Below are 22,089 nucleotides of genomic sequence, written 5' to 3' on the forward strand. Positions count from 1 at the left end.
ATCATTATAATCACTCAAAATGACTATTTATTCTAATAATAATTTACATAATAACAATATTTGAATTACCAAAAAGTCAAAAGAAATGTGAAAAAGTTTTAGTGCTGTTAAGTTTTATAAAAAAAAAATAGTTTCATATATATATATATATATATATATATAAAATTCATATACATGTCACACAAGTCATGTATTTATATATCTGACATATATAAAAGGTGAATTTACAATTACAATACAAAGTTTTAATATGACAACAAAATTATCACAATCATTAACTTTTTGAGAGTGAAATACTTCTCATGAACCCTGTAGTGTACATCCAAATGATTTTAGTGTTCTAAGTATAAATATCAAATTTTATGTGTTACATAAGTAAATACATATGACTTGTGTGCTATCTATGTAAATTTTTGGAAAAAAAAATGGAAAATGGAGTGCCATTTGTCGTGACCCTTGCAGCCTTGCAGCAACGGATTTAGAACTTGAGGAGCGGCCGGGTTCTCTTCCCGTTCAACTCCCCGCTTGCAATACCGTAGCTATGACTGCGGCCCTCTTCGGTGCAGTGGCGCCATGCTGCTGCCTCCGGCTAAGACCAGTTCAGTGTCTGCCATCTCCTTCCTCAGTTATGAGCTCCAAGAACCAAGCGTTTCATCCCGAAGGGTCGTCTTCTCGGTTCGGTCTTCGTGTTTACTCGCCATGGATAGGACTGAGGCATGTCTGCCAATCATTCCCCAGTAATTGTAAACAACTAGGTAACCATTTGCTTCTTAATACTTTTTTCCTGCTTCGGGCATAAGGCTTCAAATGCTGGATCTTTAGGTCACGGCCATCTTCCAACTTCCAGGAAAACCTTTTGTTTGTCTGCGTGTGGCGTGTGTCTGGGTGGGTTTTGGTTTGACGTTCTTCAGAAATTATGAAGATGAAAACTAATAATTAATATTAAGTTGAAGGGATGCCTCCAGTGTCTCGGTCTCCCATTTCCATGGGTTACTGCTGGTGTACCCTTACCCTAAAGTTTCAAACATCTCCATATGAATGAGGAGTTTACACTCCACCGTTTAACGTACTATTGTTTGGAATGCTCATGTGAGAAGGGACGAGTCTCATATTTTTCTTTGGAAACGGGAGAAGTCTTCACAAAATTCCAACCAATATGTTGGACTAAACTTCACACTATTGAAATCCCTCTACTTCCACTCCTCCTCTTGATTGTTTGGTGATTGAAAATTGTAGATCCAGTCATTGGCAGTGATGGCGGTGGCACTGATGCCGTAGCTTGAGAAAAGTCTCAAGCTGGACTCTTTATTTAGGATTTTGAGCAAATAATTTGTTAGAATACACGTAAAGTTTAAAGTAGGTGGTTTCACAGAATTGCAAATATGAACGGCAAGAAAACTTAAAACATGTTTGAAGGGCAAGAAAACTTAAAACATGTTTGAAGTTGACTCAATTTGAAGAAATTTCAAGTCAATTTTGAGTTCCATTCCAAACTTGAATATAATTTGATTTCCTTGGCTCACTTGAATATAATTCAAGTTAACTCAGAATATAGTTTGAAGCGATATTAATCAAGTTTGAATCAAAATTTTTAATTTAAAGTTGAATCAAACTTGTTCAGAGTGCACTTGTTGTTAGCCCTGATTACAAATTATCTTTTAATATTTGTGACTAAATATGTTTAAAGAATTGTCAGAGAATGTGTTGTTTTCAGATATTTCAAGTCAAAATTTAAACATGATTTTGATTTGAAATTAATTTCCTTAAACTTCTATAAATATGTTTAAGACAGGAAAGGAACAAAATGTAGTGGTGCTTTAGAATTTGATGCGTTGCTATGGGTTGGGTTTTGATGAAGGAATACATTGGGTGCTAATTGAGTATTGGAATTAAGTAGAGAGATAAGAAAAAAATGGTTGTTTGTGACTGTTGAGTATTATCTTGATGTATTCTATACATAGTCTGGAAGGTACCCTTTTAATAATTTTTCAATAAACGGTCTCTCTTTTTCTTGGCATGAGAGATTTGAAATTTTTTTGGTTAGAAACAGCGGAATTTGGTTTGGATAAGTATGTTTTCTTGTATATATATATATATATGATGGATTGGATAGTTTCTCCTCCCCCATTGGATGTATGATTATTTTGACCAAATTACATAGGATTCAGTATATTTCAAGGCAATGCCTACCTACAGTAATGGTATATATAAGTTTCATGCCAAGTAAAAGGATTTTCCTTTAATTAAAAAAGAAAAGAGCATTCTTACTGAGTTTCTCTTGGTTTGAAGAGGAAAGAGCAATGCTCCAATGATAACAACAAAACAAATGAGTTAGTAGATGCCAATGTTATCAAAATTTGCTGTATACAGATTTAAGTACTTCTCTTTTTTTTATTTTTTGACTCAAATGATACAGTTGATGGTTTTTAGATTCAAATTGTTCATACTATAATTGCTATCATAAGTAACCATTTTTCACGAATAGGTGCTGTGTTGATGATTATGCTTTTTTGGACATTATGAAGTTAAGGGTAGAAGATGCTTTGACTACATTGTCGATAAGAGTTACACATGTACTAGACTTCATGAAGTATTTAGTTTATTTGTTTAGGGTTGGCCAAGTAAGATGCATGCTCTCGGGAGATGCATTCAAGTTCATAAAGTTTATTTAGATTCATTGGCTCTCATGAAGGTAAAATAGGAGGGTGCTACTATGGAAGAGGGTAATTGAACGTAGGTTAAGACGTATTACAAAGATTTTTCATAATCAATTTAGATTTCTGTCAGGTAGGCCTACTATGGAAGCTATACATTTATTGAGAGGTTTGATGGAGAAGTTCAGAGATAATAAGGAGGATCTACATATGATTTTTATTGAGTTAGAAAAAACTTACGATAAGGTTCCAAGAGATTCTTTGGAGAGTTCTTGAGAAGAATGGTGTTGATATGACTTATGTTCAAGTCATTAATGATATTTATACAAGAGTTGTTACTTGTTTTCGAACCGAAGGAGGATTGACCAAATATTTTCCTATTTCTGCTGGTTTACATCAAGGATCAGCTTTAAGCCCAATCTTTTGTGCTTTAGTTATGGATGGTCTTGCTGGACACTGCTGGACGCCTTCTGGAGGATGTACCTTGGTGTATGCTTTTTGCTAACGATATCCTTCTCGTGGATAAGGCGCGAGAAAAAGCTTAGGAAAAAACTTGAATTATGGAGTCTAAAGGCCTTCATTTGAGTAGAACTAAAACTGAATACTTGGAATGTAATTTTAGTAGTAGTAGCTCTAGTGACAGAAATGTAAATATGAATGATCAAATTATTAAAGGTGTGAACGCTTTAGATATATGGGGTCTATTATTCAAAGTGATGGTGATATTGATGAGGATGTTATTAGTAGAATTCAAGTTGGTTGGTTGAAGTGGAGAAATGCTTCACGCCTATTGTGTGATAGAACTGAAAGGAAAATTTTATAAGATGGTGGTGAGGCATGCAATGCTCTATTGCGCTGAATGTTGGCCTTTAAAAGAGAAGCAAAAAACTAATTTAAGTGTTGTCGAGATGAGAATGATTAGGTGGATGATTGGCTTCACACTTAGAGACAAAATGCGAAATGAATATATCCGTGATAGGGTTGGTGTAGCTTCAGTGACGGAAAAAATTAGAGAGAGTCGTCTTAGATGGTTTGGTCACATTAAACGTCGACCATCTGATGATCTGATTAGAAGAGTAAATGTTTTATATTCGACTTATGTTAAGAAAGGCAGCGGCAGACCTAGGAAGTTTTGGGCATATTGTATAAAAAATGATCTTAATTTATTAGAATTAAATGAAAATATGACCTAAATAAGACGCAATGGAGAAAAAGTATTCATGTAGCCGACCCCACTTAGTGGGATAAAGGTTTTGTTGTTGTTGTTGTTGTTGTTGTTGCTGCTTGGTCATACCTTTATAATGCTACAATGAGGTCATAGCTACTTTGGGGTTATGAAAACTCGGCGTCAGTTGACTTTTGACATTAATGGGTTTATTTAAATGTGCAACAATAGTGTTTTAGAGGTCTATTATTGAGGTTATATGATTTTCAAGTATTTGTACTCATATAAGTTGGTCGGGCATCTGCTTGTCAATTATAAGTCCTCTCTAGTCTAGGGTTCGATTGCCCCCGAGTATAGGGTGTGGTACTCGAATTTTTAGGCGCATGAGGGATGGTTAGAGCTCGTATAATAGCCTCAGGCCATTCCTTTAAAGAAAAAAATTGTTTTGGTATAAAATCAAGTTTAAAAATTTTTAAAGAAATTATTTTGGATTACTCCAAGTTTAAATTTAAACTTTATTTATATTTGAAACTCTCCTCCTTAAACTTATATAAATCTATTAACTAGGAGTGGGACTCAGATGCATTGATGTTGAAGAAATTGTTGCATAATCATGAATTGCATTTTGGCAAAGGACTAATTTGAGTGTAAGCTGAAAATGAAAATTAAAGATGTATTGGAGTTAAATAAGAGAGAAAGACCAATAAGAAGGAAATTTTTTTTCTATGATCATTAAGTACTATTTTAATATGGTGAAAGTATATTAGTGTTAATAATGTTTTGATGTTCCAAAAACAAATGGGTAAGTACCATTTTTAGAAACTTTTAGCGAGTAATTTTTAGTCTTTGTTGAATTTTCTTTACTCATTTCTCTTTTATGTTTTTTTTTTCTGTATTAAAGATTTAAGACTTTTCTTTTTTGATAAGATTGGGTATATTTTGGTTTATAGAAGAATGTTTTCTTGTTTTACATTGATTTCATACATTTTTGTTGTTTTTTTGTGATAGACCGTATTATTTCTCTTCTCTTGTGATGTAGCTTTTTTAGCCGAGTTACATGAATCTTGTTTTCTTTTTTCAATATTTGATCGCTTTATTTTTTTACTTTTTATGTTCACATATTCTCTCACAACAGTTTATTTTACATAAAATTAGTTTTTTTCTTGTAAACCTTGGATTCAGAGAAACACAAATTTAACAGAAAAATCCTTCCATTTGAATTTCACATGAATTTCGAGGTTGAAGTGAACACAATGATATCTAATTTTCGTGGATAAATATCAACTACTCGGGTTATTTCTGCTTATCCCATTGCCAAATTCATAAATAAAATTAGGAATTTGGAAACGTGTCTGTCTCCTAGTAAATTTTACATTGAAGGAAGACCTATTTATTTGCCTTTTTCTTGCCTTCTATATCACAGGGAAGAAGAGGACGTCTAGATGTATGGTTGCCTATGCTTCTCTATTTGGAGTTGGAGCTCCAGAAATTCTAGTAATTGGTGTGGTGGCTCTGTTGGTGTTTGGACCTAAAGGTCTAGCAGAGGTAAATTCTTTAGTCTGACTTAACGAGTCTCTCTAGTATTGACCAGGAACTTTCAAAATTTTTTAATCCACAATTAGTTTTAGATGTTGTACTTTGGATGATGCAGCAACTATTAGGTATGCTTTAAGCTTGAAATATTCCTTTTAGCTACAAAGCTTCTCCCATTTTTAGTAATGGCTGATGTTTTCTATTTTTTGGGAATGTTTATGACACCGGAGTTGAACTAAGGAATAATAGGAAAGTCAAATATTTTTGCTGAATTCAAATAGAGAGTTACAAACATACAAAGGGAATATGAAATAACAACTACACAATACACAAACTCACACTAGGGGTTCGATCCTAATGTGGTGATGATCAGTTATGAGGATTGGAAGGGGCCACAAGTGGCTGGAATGATGATATGGGGGTTGGTGGACAGCAGTAGCAACTACAAAAGGGGTGTGGACTGCGGTTCAGGGATGACAGCAAGTATGGGGGCTGGACGCAGGGCAGCAGTACAGAGGTGGGCATGGCTGCTGGGAAGTCAGGGGTTGGATCTGCAGGGAGGGGGCAGCAAAGGTTGCTGGCGGTTGGACCTGCTGGATGGCAGTGAGGAGAAGCTGGACGGTGGGGGATTGCAGGAGGGCAGCACGGGGTTGGCAGCCGGATTGGCAGGACATGAGGAATCAGCAACAGAAGGTGGATAAGGCGGCAGTGAGGTTTGGTGGCTACCGGAACAGCACAGGCGCTGTTCTTCTAGGCGGCTGCAGCAGGGAAGGCGAAGGAGGCAGCAGAGGGAGGTATGCAGAGGAAGGATAGTTGAGGATAGTCACCATCTTGGGAGTGAGATACAACTGGAGCACCCCTCGACACTTGGATACAACCCTAGCCGGAAAAACCTGAGATGCCGATGACTGTCTAAGAGAAAACTCACAAAACTCCTCTAAAATATGACAAAAAAAACATATGTAAATTTAGGTGAACTAACCCGTGAACCCCACTCCCAATAAACGGCAAATCCCTGCTTGGAAGGATCGGTCGGTCCCTTTTCTGCTTGGACCGAACCAGTCTATGATGGGAAACACAACAATTGCCGCGCCTATGGCGCCTTGGTTACCGGTCCTTTCTCTGCTTGGACTGAATCGGTCCAGAATGGGAGACACGGCAATTGCTGCCCCTATGGCACCTGGACGCCCACATCAATTTATGTGCCGCCTCTTCAAGGGAGAATGAGAAAATTGTTTTATTAAAGGAAGAGTTACATACATACCATTCAATCCCTATGTCTTTACATATCTAACACCTAAATTTTAATTTTTACGTATGTCACCTTACCTATGCGTGAAAAGATGTATTTCACAGTTTAAATGTTAAAAAAGTGGTATGTTTGATGTGATATGAAAGATTTGGGTGGTATAAATGTAAAAGGTAAAGTTTAGGTGTTAGATATGAAAATCCATATGAATTGGGTGGTATGTATGTAAGTGCCCTTTTATTAAATTGTGTGGCATTTGAGAACTAGTTGTTGGCGAACTCTGGACAGGTACAATAATATGCATCAAATAAAAGCATTTGTTTGGAATGTAATTGTTTATGAGGTTCCTGAAAGGATTTAGCGCCTTGTTCCAGATTTTAATTATTTTGTTAGACTGGATAAAAAATTCAAGTTTAGGGTAACAAAATGGCCATTTATTAATTGAATTTATAGAAAGTTTGGATAGAGCTGCCAATATATGTAATCGAAAGACAAGAATGGTCATTTATCTCTTCGGGCACTATAATTTTTAGGGTTGTGAATAGGTTGATTTGGCCTCTCTATCCCAATTAATAAAAAAATTGACTTTGTTGAGGACTTGATGCAAGATTTTTAATCATAGCAACATTTATATAGCATGATCCGACCAAACCAAGAAAATTATATTTCTTTTTGTGTGATTCTTGATCGGTCTTATTTAAACTATTCTGTTAAATTTAGAAATTGTTTCAAGAGTTTAAATATAAAAAATTCCAATTTATCATAAGATGGTTTGCCACAACAGATTTCCCAATATCTGGAAGTGAGATCTGACATGAATTTCCCCGTTTAATGTCTTAGAAACTAAAACTGGGCTCTAATACTATGAATCCACCTGAAAAATGCAGTTTGGTTTGGTTTAGATTAATACAATTATCTTTATTAGACATGGATTATCCCATTTGCTGAGAAGAAGTGGTTAGGAAAACTTGTATTTTTCATTCTTTCAATGACTATTTATACACAAACCTATATAAAAATAAATAAAAATAAAAAATTGCAATAAAAAACACAAAAAATTGCTCTTAGTTATCCTGTTGTTTGATCTATTTAAGGATTGATGCCAAGAGAGCAATATGTGTTTTTTTTTTCTTTTTTAATATGAGTTTGTGAGGGCGGTATTTCTTCTAAGCAATGAATTCATGGCTTATAATTCTTATATCTAGCACTCCATTGGCTCTTCTTGATCTAATGGTCATTTAACATTCTCTCTCAAATTGTATGATTGAGATTTACCGATCTTTAGAAAATATTTTAGTAAATTGTTTTTTTTTTGCGACATATAAAGTGCAAAATAATTAATTTTTTATGTTTTTTTTATAAAATATCTGTCCACTTTCACTTTTTTGGTATGGTCGTGCTATACAAAATTATAATCAATGTTGATTGCATATTTATTGTCATGATACGCAAGACTAAATTTTTAAATCTCCTAAAATAATTTTAATTCACAGGAGTTCGTGGATCTTTCAAGCAATTGCTTTGATTTGAATTCGGCACTATTCTTGAAATGATGAGTTATTTTTTGCGTTTTCATTTTCTAAGTGATACCAGAGTTAACTCAAACAACAATAGGAAAAGTAACTATTATTACTTAAAGCAAGTAGATGCTCACAAATTACAATCAACACATTTGCAAGAAAAAATACAACTAGACAGGCGAAAATTTGAAATAACAACAACAATGATACAAACACTCAACTATGGTAGATCTCGAGTGGTGGTGGTGACTGTTAAGGGCTTGGAAGGTGGCGACAAGGTTGGGAAGGTGCGGGGCTATGAGGAAACCGTGGAAGGCAACGTCAACTTGCTGTCTTGGGCTGTAGCATGCAGGGAGTTTTTGTAACCAGCAGGAACCGATACCTGGGATGTTGGAATGAGGGAGGACAACAGTGGGATGGTGCCAAGTTTGGGAGAGAAAAAGGTGGCTGGGAGGGTAAAATACTGCAGGAAAATAGTGATTTTCTGCTGTTCCGGGTGACATAAATGAAGGAAATAGTCAGGAAGCAATGCAGGGAGATTGGGAAAGTGTGGAGGGCGGGTGTGTGGGGCAGCAAGCGGTGGTTGGAAATGGAGGAACTATAGACAGTTGTTGCGGACGGAGAATGATATAAACTACTGGGGAGTGACTTGGTGAAAATTGGGAAGAGGATAGGGAAGATAATCACCATCTCGGGAGAGAGATACAACCAGAGCACCACCTAAATCCTTAATAAATCCCTCGAATGGCGAAGCCAAATGCTGGCGGCTGTCCTAAACAAACTCATGCCAAAAACTTCTCATTCAAACTCTAATATAACACATATGTAGGAAATAACTAGAAAGAAAAGAAAGGAAAGTAGGAAACTTGCTGGAAAGAAAACGACTTAAAACAATTTGATTTGGTTCTACATTTCTCATGCGACCCGGGAACTACGTCGAGTCCACACGTGGAAGATCGGTGGGTCAGTTTCCTTGGGTTAGGGAAGCTTCAACTCCATCTGTTGAAGCTTTTGTTTCCTTATAGTATGAAATCAGATCAAACACAATGAAAGTAGCGAAGCTGTTGTAACCTTAAGAAGTTGAAGGATATTCGACTATGTCCCTAAGAGCATATGGATCCCGTTGTTGGCTACACTATCACCCAAAACACTTGAGTTTTCCCAACTTGCGAGCAGCCATCCATATCGATCCAATCTTATGGGGGCGCACTTAGGAACTAAATTAGGACTGTGTGTCACTTATATTCTACTTAATCTTTCAAATTAGGATTGCGTGTCACTTATATTCGACTGCTCATCCCTCATAGTTTCAGTTTGTAAGATTTGTCGAATCATAAGCATCTCGTCGTCATGCGGTGGAAGAAGGCTATTCACCCTTTTAACTACTTTCTCTTCGCTCATTCCTTCACTACACCCTGCTCGGTGATAAACACAACTCGGTTCGTCGGACAATTAGAAGCGACGTGTCCAAAATCATGACATTGAAGCATTATCTGGCTGGAACTGTAGTGGGCGGGTTGCTTTCTCAAGATTCTTTTTATTCTGAGTGGCATTGTCATACTCTTGATCAGTCTGCTCCACTTCCTGAGGTGTGCTCCTTCTAAATTCTCCAACTGTGAGTGGTTGTCTGACCAGAGGTGGTTGCTGCTTCTGCTTCCATTTCTATTATCTCTTTACTTGCAGTGCTAAGATCTACTTGTCCCTCAGTGTCTAATAGCATTGCAGTTGAACGACATTACTGATGGCGGGCTTCAAGACTCCCAAGTACCTGGATATGGTTTGGTTCTCTATCTTCTTCAGCTCACATATCAAATTTAGTTGCATAAATTCTGCTGTGTGCTCCTCCAAAGATAGCTCCTCTACCGCAGATAGTGGAGCTTCAAGCAATATTCTAGTGGTACTGTGCGAGTAGCTATTGTTGCCACATTGCCTCATTCATTTTCTCTCAAGAAGTGATTATGTCATGTCCTCTCCGTCTCTCCCTCTTCATGTTCTCCTACAACAAAGAAATATTCTTCAGCTTGATGGAGGCAAGCTTCATTCTTCAGCCATCAGGCACTTCCTTTTATTCAAAGATTTGCTCAATAATTTGCATTCGCTCGAGGAAATCATCTGGATCCATTCTCCCATTGAAGTCTTGTAGGTCCACTCTCATTCCCAGATCTCTGTATCCTTCAATAGGCATGTCTTCTTTATATCTTTTAACAAACACTTCATCTTTACATTCTCTAAGAGACATTTCATCTTTGTATCCTCTAACAGACGTCTCATCTATGTATCCTTTAACATACATTTTATCTCTATCCTCCACCAAACACCTCATCTCTATATCTTCCAACAGGCACTTCAGCTCTAGGCATCCATTGATATTGTACCACAAACTGTTGACATGTCTTGCCGACTGCAATCATCCCTACGGAAGAGATTCAGGTGTTGTTCCTACTCCGGGTTCTTTCCTAAATGACATCAAGTCTAGCACTTGGCGGAGTAGCTGTTGCATGTTGTCCATGGTAAATTCCTAATCAAATTCCTGCAATTGTCTCCTCAAGGGTGTGGTTAGGGTTTTGGGTGTAGGTAGGTGGAAGGAGGTGTGTAGGGTGGAGGGAGAAGAAAAATTTTTGGGTGGGGGGTGATATTGGGGGTGCTAGAAACCCTATGATAGGATTAGGGTTATGTTAGTTTTGATTCCAAAGTATATCAGAGTTAATCCAAACCATGATAGAAAAAACAAATATTATTACTGGAAGCAAAGAGACCGTTGCAATTAACACACTTAAAGGGAAAAATATAACAACTAGACACCCGAAAATTGGAAATAGCAACAAAGAGGACATAAACACTCAACTAAGGTGGATCTTGAGTGGTAGTGGTGACCATAAAGGACTTGGAAGGTAGCGAAAAGGTCGGGAAGGTGCAAGACTGGGGAAATTGTGGAAAGGCAATGTCAGCTTGCTGTCCTAGGCGGCAACACGCAGGGAATTGCTGTAACCAACAGGAACCAACAAGAATAAGCTGCCCTCAGATGCTGAAATGAGGGAGGACAGCAGTGGGGTGGCTTTCTGGGGTGGGCGGCAAGTCCAGGGAGGAAAAGGTGGCTGGGAAGGCGAAATACTGCAGGAAAATAGTGATTTCCTATAGTTTCGGGTGACGGTAGCGAAAGAAATAGTGGGAAGCAATGCAGAGAGGTTGGGAAAGGGTGGAGGGCAGGTGTGCGGGCAGCAACAAGGCCGGCAAGTGAGAGGGGTGGCTGGAAATGATGGAACTGCAGGAAACAACAACAAAAGCTGCTATTGCGGGCGATTACGACGAGATAAAGTAAAGAGGAGCGACGTGAGGAGGATGGAGAAGGGGATATGGAGAGAGGTACAACCGGAGTACCATCCAAACCCTCAAATACTGCCCTCGAAAGGAGAAAGGAGAAAGGAGGAGACTGACTGTCATAAACAAACTCACGTAAAAAACTCTTCGTGTAAACTCTAATGCAAAACATATATAGGAAATGAATAGTAAGGAAGGAAAGGAAAGTAGGAAACTTGCAAAAAATTGGAAAGAAAATGTCTGAAAGTCGTTAGATCTTTTTTTCTTGTGTAACTCTGGAAACAAGTCAGGTTCGCACCATGGAGACGTCCGCGTCAATAGGATTTTCTCCCAAAATCGTGTAATATCTTGAAGTAGATAAACTATTCATTGGTGATCTCACACGATGGGAGCTACAGTTGGGGCAAGGAGGCTCGTGCTCCCACTGACTAGGCCTTTTGAAATTATTATTTTTTTAACCCTAACCACTAAGCATTGCGGCAATTGGACTGTTCGTGGGATCGTGGGGCAGAGTAGTGTAATGGAGTTTTCGTGGGTGAAGAAGCCCATCAAAGTGTTTAGCCCCTACTGTTGGCATGAGATGCTTCTTTTTTTTCTTTGTAAGCCGAGGAAATGGACAAAGATTAGGGGAAAAAAAAGCAGAAATGCCACCACCATGCTCATCTCTTTATATGAAATATAAACAAAAGTCAAATTGATAATATAGATTTTTATATGTTATATATTAATAATACATAAATATATATGTATCTAATATTTTTTGGATCTCACAAGCAGCCAAAAAGTTTTGAAAGAGGACTAAAATTCAAATTTAGTTAATAAATAAAGATTTTTGTAATTTTGTAATGCGCACACATATTCATAATTACATGATTCAAATTGAGAAATTGAAGTAAAAAAAAAAAGACAGAAAGGCCGCCACTATCCTCATCTCATTATATGAAATGTAAACAACTGTCAAATTGATAAGATAGGTTTTTATAATATTATGTATCAATAATACATAAATATATACATATATAATATTTTTTCGGATCTCATAACCTGGCAAAAAGTTTTGAACGAATACAAAAAGTTTGTTGGAAGAAATTACTCCGAAAGAATCTCCTGGTTTCACAGTGGAATATGATCACAGGATTCGAGAAAATTGGAACAATAAATTTAAACACATAAGAAAAATCAAAACAATCAGAAAAACACACAAGAATTTTATGTGGAAAAACTCGAGAACGAGAAAAATCAACATGTCATATACATACAAAAGAAGCAAAATTTAACAATTACCGAAGTGTTTGATGAAACAACAATGGTCTGCCTGACACTTCAATTACCTATTGTCTGACATGAACTTGTCAAACCTTCTGTACTACTGTCTCATGATCTGCTTCAAGCCATAGAGACTCTTCTTCAATCTGCAGAGCAAACTTTATTTGTCTAGAAGCTTGAAACCTTATGGCTGCACCATGTTTAGTTTCTTTTTCAGATCTCCATATAAGAAAGTTGTTTTTACATCCATTTACTCCAGATATAAATCTTCTTCTCCTACCAGACTTAGCACAACCCTTACAGTCGTCATTTTCATCACTGGCGAGAATATCTTTGCATAATCCACTTCTTGCCTATGTCGGAAACTCTTTACAACAAGTCTTGCCTTGTAGCACTTGCTATAGTCCGACTCTTCTTTCAGCCTGGAGACCCACTTGTTGTGCTGTATTTTTTTGTCATTTGGAAATCCCAAGTTTGATTTGACTCCAAAGATCGCATTTCTTCATCCACGTTGAACTCTCAATCCCTAGAATCTTCAACTTGAGTGGTCTCCTCAAAACACTCTGGTTCACTACTATCAGTTAGTAAAAAATAATGTAAAGAATGAGAATACATTTGTATGAGTTGTTTCACTCTGCTGGATCTCCTAGCTTCTTTAGCAAGGCTGATTTGACTTCAAAGACCGCATTTCTTCATCCATGGCGAACTCCCAATCCCTTGAATCTTCAACTTGAGCGGCCTCCTCAAAGTACCCCGGTTCAACACTATTAGTTAGTAACAAATAGTGTAAAGAAGGAGAATACCTTTGTATTAGTTGTTTCATTATGCCGAATCTCCTGACTTCCTTAGTAGGTGTCTGAGGAACTTCCATTGCTTCTTCTGGTTGAGCACTTCTTCTTTCTCCATCCTTTTAACCACTAATATAATCTATCTCCACATATTTGAATATTTCAGAAGTAACAGACGAATTGCCCATAGTTCTAACACTATCCTTGTACATCTCCATCTCGTTGAAAGTGACATTCTTGCTTTTTATAAATTTCTGATTCTAATAATTCCAAAACTTATACCGAAACTCATCTGAATCATACCAATAAAAGTGCACTTGACAGATTTTGAGTCAAGCTTGTTTCTAAAACCTGCATCAACATGCACATATGTAGAACACTTAAATACTCTTAAATGAGATGGACATACTTTTTTGTCACTCCAAGCTTCAGGTAAAACTTCCTTCAAAGGTATTGACGAACTACAATTAATCAGATAAATTATAGTATTAACTGCTTTAGCCCAAAACTATTTCGGGAAGCATGAATGAAACCTCATGCTCCTAGCACGCTTCGTGGCTGTTTTGTTCATGCGCTCAGCCACACCATTATGCTACGATGCCTTGGGACAATGACCTCATGCCTGATGTAGTATATAAATTCATGAACTTCTGATCGCGATACTCACCTCCATTATCTGATCCGAGGCACTTCAGCTTCAAGTCTGTCTCATTTTCTATCGTAGCATTTCATTTCTTAAAAACTTCAAATATATCAGATTTTGACCTTAAGAGATAAACTCATATATTTCTCATGTGAACATAAATGAATGTTACAAAATAGTGAGCCTCCAATAAATTGAACTGTAGTAGGACTCCATACATTAGTATGCACTAACTTCAGTTTCTTTGATTTCACCAATAAGCTACACTTGGAGAAAGAAATTTTCTTTTGCTTGTCACAAATACAGTCTTCACAGAAATTCAGATCAACTGATTTCAAACTCTGAATCTTATTCTTTGAAAGTAGGGACTTAATATCTTTCTCGCTCATATGTCCAAGCTTACGGTGCCTATAGACCTGCATCCACTTTGGTTCCAGTCACATCAATGAAATCAAGTCTTTCATTGATCAGATAAATGGTGTCTTCAATGTTGCCTCGAGCATCACTAAGGCCCCCTGATCACCTTTCACGAATCACCTGTGAAAGTTGTCACGAGTCCTGACTTTGTCAGTTGGCTCACAGAGATAAGATTTTTCTTAAAACTTAGAATATGTCTGACATCAGTAAGCTTCCACATTGTTTCATTCGACAACTTGATATCAACATCACAATTTCCTATTATACTGCAGACATTATTATCTCCCAAATAAATCTTCTCTAGATCACTCTGAGTGTTGTTTTTGAATACATATTTATTGGGCAAGAATGCAAAGTGACACCTAAAACTACTATCTAGGATTCAATGCTGACTAAAGATAACACCGAGGAGTCATTTTGAATTTCTTTTTTGAAGACTTTAGTAGAGAAACTACTATCATGTCCTTCGCCACCAACTTTTCTTGGAGCTTTGCAGTTCTTCTTGAAATGCCCATTCTGTCTCTGCCTATATTCCTGCCCAGATTCATTTCCCTGTTATTTGAATTCAACCCAGAACCGGAAGATTCACCATTCGCTACTTTTCTGTGAACTTCTTTATTCAGAATCTGACACATATCATTGTAGTTCAACTTTGAAGTCCCTGAAGAATTACTCAACTCCGTTACCAAGCCATCCCAGCTTTCCGACAAAGAAGATTGTATCATCGGTGCCCTGACCTCATCATCGAACTTGATCCCCATAGAACACAACTGGCTAGTCACAATCTTAGAATTTATTGAGATGTTTTGCCACTGAACTGTCTTCCACCATTTTTCATATTGAATAATTTTTTCATAAAAAAAATATTTAGAAGCAGAAGGTTTTTCATACAACTTGGACAATGCCGCCATCAGATTCACCGTAGTTTTCTCATTCACAATGTGAACGCAACAAATGAGGAAATTGTTAACCTGATCAAATCCAGTGTCGTTTGATCTGACACTTCTCATTCCTCCATAGGCATAGACTCAGGTTTCTTTGTGATTCCTTGTAGTGACAAGTAGAATTTTTTCTGATACAACAAATTCTCAAGCTGCATCTTCCAGGAAGCGGAGTTCATCCCATTGAACTTCTCCACCTTTAACCTTGCTTCTTCGGTCATTGTTCCCACTTGAATCGAGCCCCGCTTTAATACTAGCTTAGATTGCATTCCCTCAAGTTTGTTTAGATTATTTCAACCTATCCACTAAATTTTTTGGCTTTTATATTTGTCAAAAATTTACAAATGGATAATGCTGCAGCTTATTTTTTATAGCCTTCTATGAACGAAGTCCTGTTCAGATTATGCTACTTTTCATTTAGGAAAGGTTGCGTGGAATGTCTTTCAAATTGTGGACATTAGCAGAGTTAAATTTGAATGCATCTCAACATATTTTTCATCCTGCAAAATTTTTGGACATTGTTCCTTTGAATGGTTCAAGTCTCATCTAGATCTTATGAAATCTAACAATCGGGCATGATAGTACAATCAAATGATTGAATCCAACTGTTTACTACTTTGGAGGCTATTTAGGTCTTCAATCAGAACTTGGAGGTATTAAAGCATTGCCTTGCCAGCCTTATACTAGTGGTTACTTCAACACCTACAAGCATTACCGTTGATCTCGATCCTTACCTCTCCTTAATTTGTGAAGACAACAATGATCACGACACTTTGCAGCCTTATGATTTATATGAGAGCATTCAGAGTGTTTGCTCTTGTTCTATATGAAATTTCCAATTTTATTTAGTAGATGAGGCAGGAATTAGAAAAAAAAAAAAAAAAAACTATCGCCTCTCCACTGAATTCACCATGCTTTTAAAAAAAGAGTTCCAACGAGTTATTTTGTAGTTTTTCTATTCCTAAGGATTAGCATCATAGAATATCTCTCTCTTTTTTTTGTATCTCGTCTTGCAAAATTTTCCTTTGTGTTGGTGTATTCATATCATTTTCTAATTTTTATATTTTATTCTAAAATATTGGTTTCTTTTTGTGTTGTGCGTTTATTGAGGATTTAGTTCACTTCTACACAAGTTGTGCTTTTAGGCTTCCCACATAAAATCATCTTGTGATGCAATTTAAGAACAAGCAAGCTTATTTATGTCAATATGTATACATAGACATCCTTTTCATATTCATTGAATACAGAGCGCGATTAAGGTGATTACAGGAAACAATTTTTCATTCTAAGCATAAAGCCGGTGGATAAGAACATACATTACTCTGTTTTGTTCAGATTGTGCCAGGCAGGTTACTAAATCCTGGAAACAAATGAAAACCAGGGATGCAACATTAAGTTAGTGTTTCAACAATGGGTTGCTGAAAGATCTCTTGAACCTTGTTGTGCTACAAATATTAGTTTTGATTTCTCTTCGCTATTTTTAGCTACTAAAATTAAGTATGCAAAGTGCAGGTTGCCCGGAATTTAGGAAAAACTTTGAGATCTTTCCAGCCGACTATTAGAGAGCTTCAGGTTTGTGAAATTGATTTTTTTTTTCTTGAATAAAGTAAACAGGAAAAAAATTCCATCAATTTTGCTAATGAACCCATTTAATAACAATGAAGTCTGTAAAGAAATGGATTCTCCACTGCTTCAGTTATCATCTTATATGTGCAAGATCTTTTATTGGCTGATGTCATGCTTCAGGAAGTTTCAAGGGAATTCAAGAGCACACTTGAGAGAGAGATTGGTTTCGATGAAGTTACCAACTCATCGAATAGTGCCTATAGATCCAGGTCAATCTTTAATGAGAACCAGCATACAACATCAGATCCAAGTAAGCAGATGCTTTACTTTTCCCTTGACTATTGATGGCGTATTATTTTTCCAACTCGAATAAAAAAAAAGATTTATTCTTTCACCACACCATTTTGGTACGTAAACAGTCTATATTTGTGTCCTGCTCCTCCAAAAGTCAATGTATCTCAGCAATCATTATCAGAATCAAACTCATTTGTGCTATTAAGCATCGACATTTTGGCTATCATAACTTGTAATAATCCTCTGTTCCCTTTTTATTTCTGCAATTAAATTACATGCTCTTCAATTTATTGTGTTTTCATCATTTTAAGCTCAGCGTTCTGCATAGCTTTATAAGTGAAATTCTCGGTAAATTTACATTATTCTAGTCTCTTCTGGGGCAGTTTCACCATCAACATACTAATAATATATCATAACAGAAAATCAAACCAAATCCGCATCTACTTGTTTGGTTCAATGCAGTTTCATATTTGAGTGGTTTGATTTTTGTATGAAGTTAAGGATTTCGGTTTGGTTCGTCCCAAATAAGATTTGATTTGGAAGCAAATCGAGTTGTACTCATCTCTCTATTGACTTTTCTAACGTCCTATTGAAATTGTTTTGTTTTGGCTTATTTTGGTTTGTCAAAATGTCAAAAACTAAACCAGACTATATATCTGGTCAAGGAATACGTCAAATTTAGATCTAACTGATTTTCAGTTAAACTGAACTGAACCATCAAATTTTAATGGTTTGTTTGATTTGGTTTTTTCATTAAAATCGGTTTATCTTGGGACCTGTAGATAACCATCAAATATTAAATTTCTTGTAGATTATTACAAGTTTTTCGGGCAATTACTGTAATAAATTTCCTAAACATGTTCCTTGTGCAGTTTATATCTGCTTTTGAATTATCGATGGTTGCTTTTGGGCTTGAAATTACTTAAGGGACAAGAAGCGTTTCCTCAAATAATTAAAAAACTGAAATCTTATTATTATTGAAATTCCATATGAATAATATATATAAGAAATTCATGGCTTTTATGTTGTTTTCACTACCTTCAAGCATAGGAAAATAATTAATGATGGACTTTTGATGATGCCAAATAATTATATTTTGAACTGATTTTTTGTAATTATTGTCTCTGATGTTATTTTTAATTTATAGCTAGGCTTACATATAAAATTTCATTCAAGGGTTTTATCTTATAGATAATTTATAACACTGTATTGCACTATTTGGAGCATCTATTCTTAGAAATTTTGGAACATGTCTGATTGATGACTAAGGGCTTCTAATATCAAATGAATGCAGCATATTTTAGTGTTTGAACTATTCATAATGTTTGTAATTAATATATGATTTTGATTGATGAAGTATTTTGTAGATGGATAAAATTAAGTTTCCTAGATTATTATTCGTGTCAACGAATAATTCTCATTTTTTAATATGTTAATAAATAGCAGACATTTAATGATCCTCGTATATTTCTTCTTTTATGTGAATATGAATGATGTGATTTATTTGATCATAAAGATTGTAGACTTTAAACCACATTTTGGTCCAAAATCTCTTGACTTGGAGGAGGGAAGTTCAAACATAAAAATTTCTCTAACTAAAGTAGCTTTATTGCATATGAAAAATGCGATTACAAGTTTGCAGAGTCTTGACTATTCATTAATGATATCATGAGCATACCAATTGAAATTCATACACTTGTGTAATTAAATTAATTTTCGTGTTAATATATTTTAATTTTTGGACATGAAGGCAATAAGGTTGATATTAATTTTGATTTCGATAGCTCAAATAGAATGTATGTGTGTGTGTGTGTTTAAAAAATGAGCATGAACGTGGTCTTTTCTTCCAATAGGATCGTATCCAGTGACGTTGGTTGAAAATTTTGCTTTTCTCTTCAAATATCTTTTTTGTTAGACCAAAATTCATTGGATGGTGTAGTTATTTACTAATTGATTGGCTATGCTCATAATTTTTATTAAAATCTTCAAGATAATAAATAACAATTTCACCTATTTTTCCAATCTATAATTTACTTAAACGGAATAAAATTCCACGTACATGCCAAATTTTATAATTTGGATTTATTATTAGGCCAATGACTTGACTTTCAGAAATTACAAAAATAGGGTTTTTTTTTTCTTATGCATAACGGCCAACTAAATCTTCATAAAATCTTACAAAATACACTTGAGAGTTTTCCCTTGTTGAAGTTCAAAATCAACCATGTTGATTTCAATTGGAGCCTCTGCAGGCAAAATTCTATTGATAGGTGTGAACTTTTTCAGTTCGAACGAGAGACCATACATGCATTCATACTTGTATAGAATGTACCCTTGAGTTGACTGTAAATTATAAAAATTAGTGCGTACTTTTGATATAGATTTAGGTGATTCCGTTAAAAGTTTTTTAATGAGGTTTCAAAGTTAATTTTATGTTTTTATTTTTCTTTTCTTCATGTCATTTTGAATGTGAACATTTTCTCAAGTTAAAAATTTTTATTTGCCATAGATGTTAAAAGTCCTTGTTTTAATCATGAAGCCTGTAGGAAATTGGTGGAATTATGCTTCAAATCTTTGATTTATCCTACCTCAAATTTTTTATATCAACTTGTTATCTTTCAATCTTCATGGCATATATTTTCATTAAATTTTCTACATCTGTGCATGCTAAGATGCATAAATTTTTTATTACAATAAAATATAATTTTTTTGTAATAATGACAATAAAACTATTAAAAATATAATTTCTATTGATTATAATGAAGTTGTGATTATCCTATCTATTTGTTGAAGTTCAGAATAAATATTATTATTCATATGAAATGGGAGTATAAATAACCCTTAAATGAATCCTAGAATAGGTAAGACAATAAAAAAGACATAACAGGAAATGAAAGATATTAACACATATATCTCCAATTAATCAATTCATATCAATTACTTAGAGATAAAAGAAACAACATAAAACATAAAATAGGAAAGGAAATAAATTTAATTCTCATAAGTTCCAACTGGAATGAATTATTTCCTAAATTAAATTCTAACAGTATTTACGTGTATATTTTAACACATAATGATCGTTTCTTGCCCCTATTCAATGATAGTGATTATAAAGCATCACTTAAAAGGATCATTATCTAATTCAACGGTATGTTTCAGGTTTGATAATGGGAAGAAATATTTTAATCAAGCATTGTACTATTTTATCCACAGAATGACACCACCCATGATTGCTCTTGAGTTCCCACCCCACAAGTAAATGAGATTGAAGGAAGAAAAAACTATCTGCTTGAGATCACTATGGCCCTACTCTACGATCAAAATGCTTTGAAATTTTCCTGGCACATTCTTATTCAGTCACCTTACCAACAAAACAAACACCGCCAAAATCCTCTCTGATTTTTCCCCAAAAATACATGTATTGCTTCAACTAAAACACTTGGGAGAGTTTCCTATGTCCATTAACCCCATCATAACACAAAATTCTATTTAAGAGCTAAAGTACATCTTAGGATACTCAAATCAAGAAGGATATAAGTTCTACTCCCAGACAAAAAAATAAATAAATAAAAACTTTTAGGATATTTCTGTTGCTGAAATTCAAGGATTCTATGTTCAAGATTTTTTCAGAGGAATCATTTGAGTAAAAGCAATTTTGGTTACCTCAATCTTAATCTTCTAGCCACCCAACCAACCCTCAGTGTTTCAAGTTACCTTTAGACTTCTCTGCAAATAGAAGTAGCCTCCTGAAACAATAATTCCAATAAACCCTTATCTAATGAACCTAAACCATTAATATGGTTATACTCGAGAAAAAAAGAAAGAAGAGCCTGATGCTGAACAAAAGCATGCTTAACCCTTCGATATCTTATTGGATCAATCACCATATTGTGAAGGTATGATCTCTACCCCTAAAATTCTATTCTCCTTTCTATTGCATCATAAGGGAACCCAGGCATGCACTCAACATCCAATAGCCAATTTTATTCACTTTCCATTATTTTCTCTTCCCCAAAAGCCTTTCTTTTAGAGATAAAATAATATTAAATTCCCAATAATAATATTTCAAGAAGTTCTTGCAAATAATGAATAGAAGAATTATGATTGAAAATAAGAATTCTAAAAGAAAATGAAACCTCGGTTATTATAGATTGTTAACAACAACAACAACAAAACCTTTATCCCACTAAGTGGGTCAGCTACATGAATCTTTTTTCTCCACTGTTTCCTATTTAGTATCATATTTTCATTTAATTCTAATAAATTAAGATCATTTTTTATACAATATGCCCAAGTCATCCTAGATCTACCTCTGTCTTTCTTAACAAAAGTCGAATCTAAAACACCTGCTCTTTTAATAAGATCATCAAATGGCTAACGTTTAATGTGAACCAACCATCTAAGACGACTCTCTCTAATTTTGTCCGTCACTGGAGCTACACCCTACACCAACCCTATCATTCATTTCACATTTTGTCTCTAAGTGTAAAGCCACTCATCCACCTAATCATTTTCATCTCGACAACACTTAACTTAGTTTTATGCTTCTCTATTAAAGACCAACTTCCTGCGCCACAGAGCATTGCAGGTCTCACTACCATCTTATAAAATTTTTCTTTCAGTTTTAGTGATACTTTTCTATCACACAATAGGCCCGAGGCATTCCTCCACTTCAACCAACCAAGGTGAATTCTACTAATAACATCCACATTTATACTACCATATCACTTTGAAT

The 22,089-nt window shown here is 35.4% G+C and overlaps 1 protein-coding gene across 1 annotated transcript in view; it reads left to right on the forward strand.

Annotated features, from left to right (window-relative positions):
• Positions 1-421: 421 nt before the first annotated feature.
• The window catches only part of LOC110030440 (sec-independent protein translocase protein TATB, chloroplastic), a 29,126-nt gene continuing 7,458 nt past the window's right edge, over positions 422-22,089 (forward strand). The window contains exons 1-4 of the mRNA XM_020733153.1: positions 422-755; positions 5,243-5,364; positions 17,007-17,066; positions 17,241-17,370. Coding sequence (XP_020588812.1) covers positions 542-755; positions 5,243-5,364; positions 17,007-17,066; positions 17,241-17,370 — 526 coding nt within the window. The 5' untranslated portion in view covers positions 422-541. The remainder of the gene's footprint in view (positions 756-5,242; positions 5,365-17,006; positions 17,067-17,240; positions 17,371-22,089) is intronic.

The sequence above is a fragment of the Phalaenopsis equestris genome, unplaced genomic scaffold, assembly GCF_001263595.1.
Source record: "Phalaenopsis equestris unplaced genomic scaffold, ASM126359v1 Scaffold000717, whole genome shotgun sequence".
In the NCBI taxonomy this organism is placed as follows: domain Eukaryota; kingdom Viridiplantae; phylum Streptophyta; class Magnoliopsida; order Asparagales; family Orchidaceae; genus Phalaenopsis; species Phalaenopsis equestris.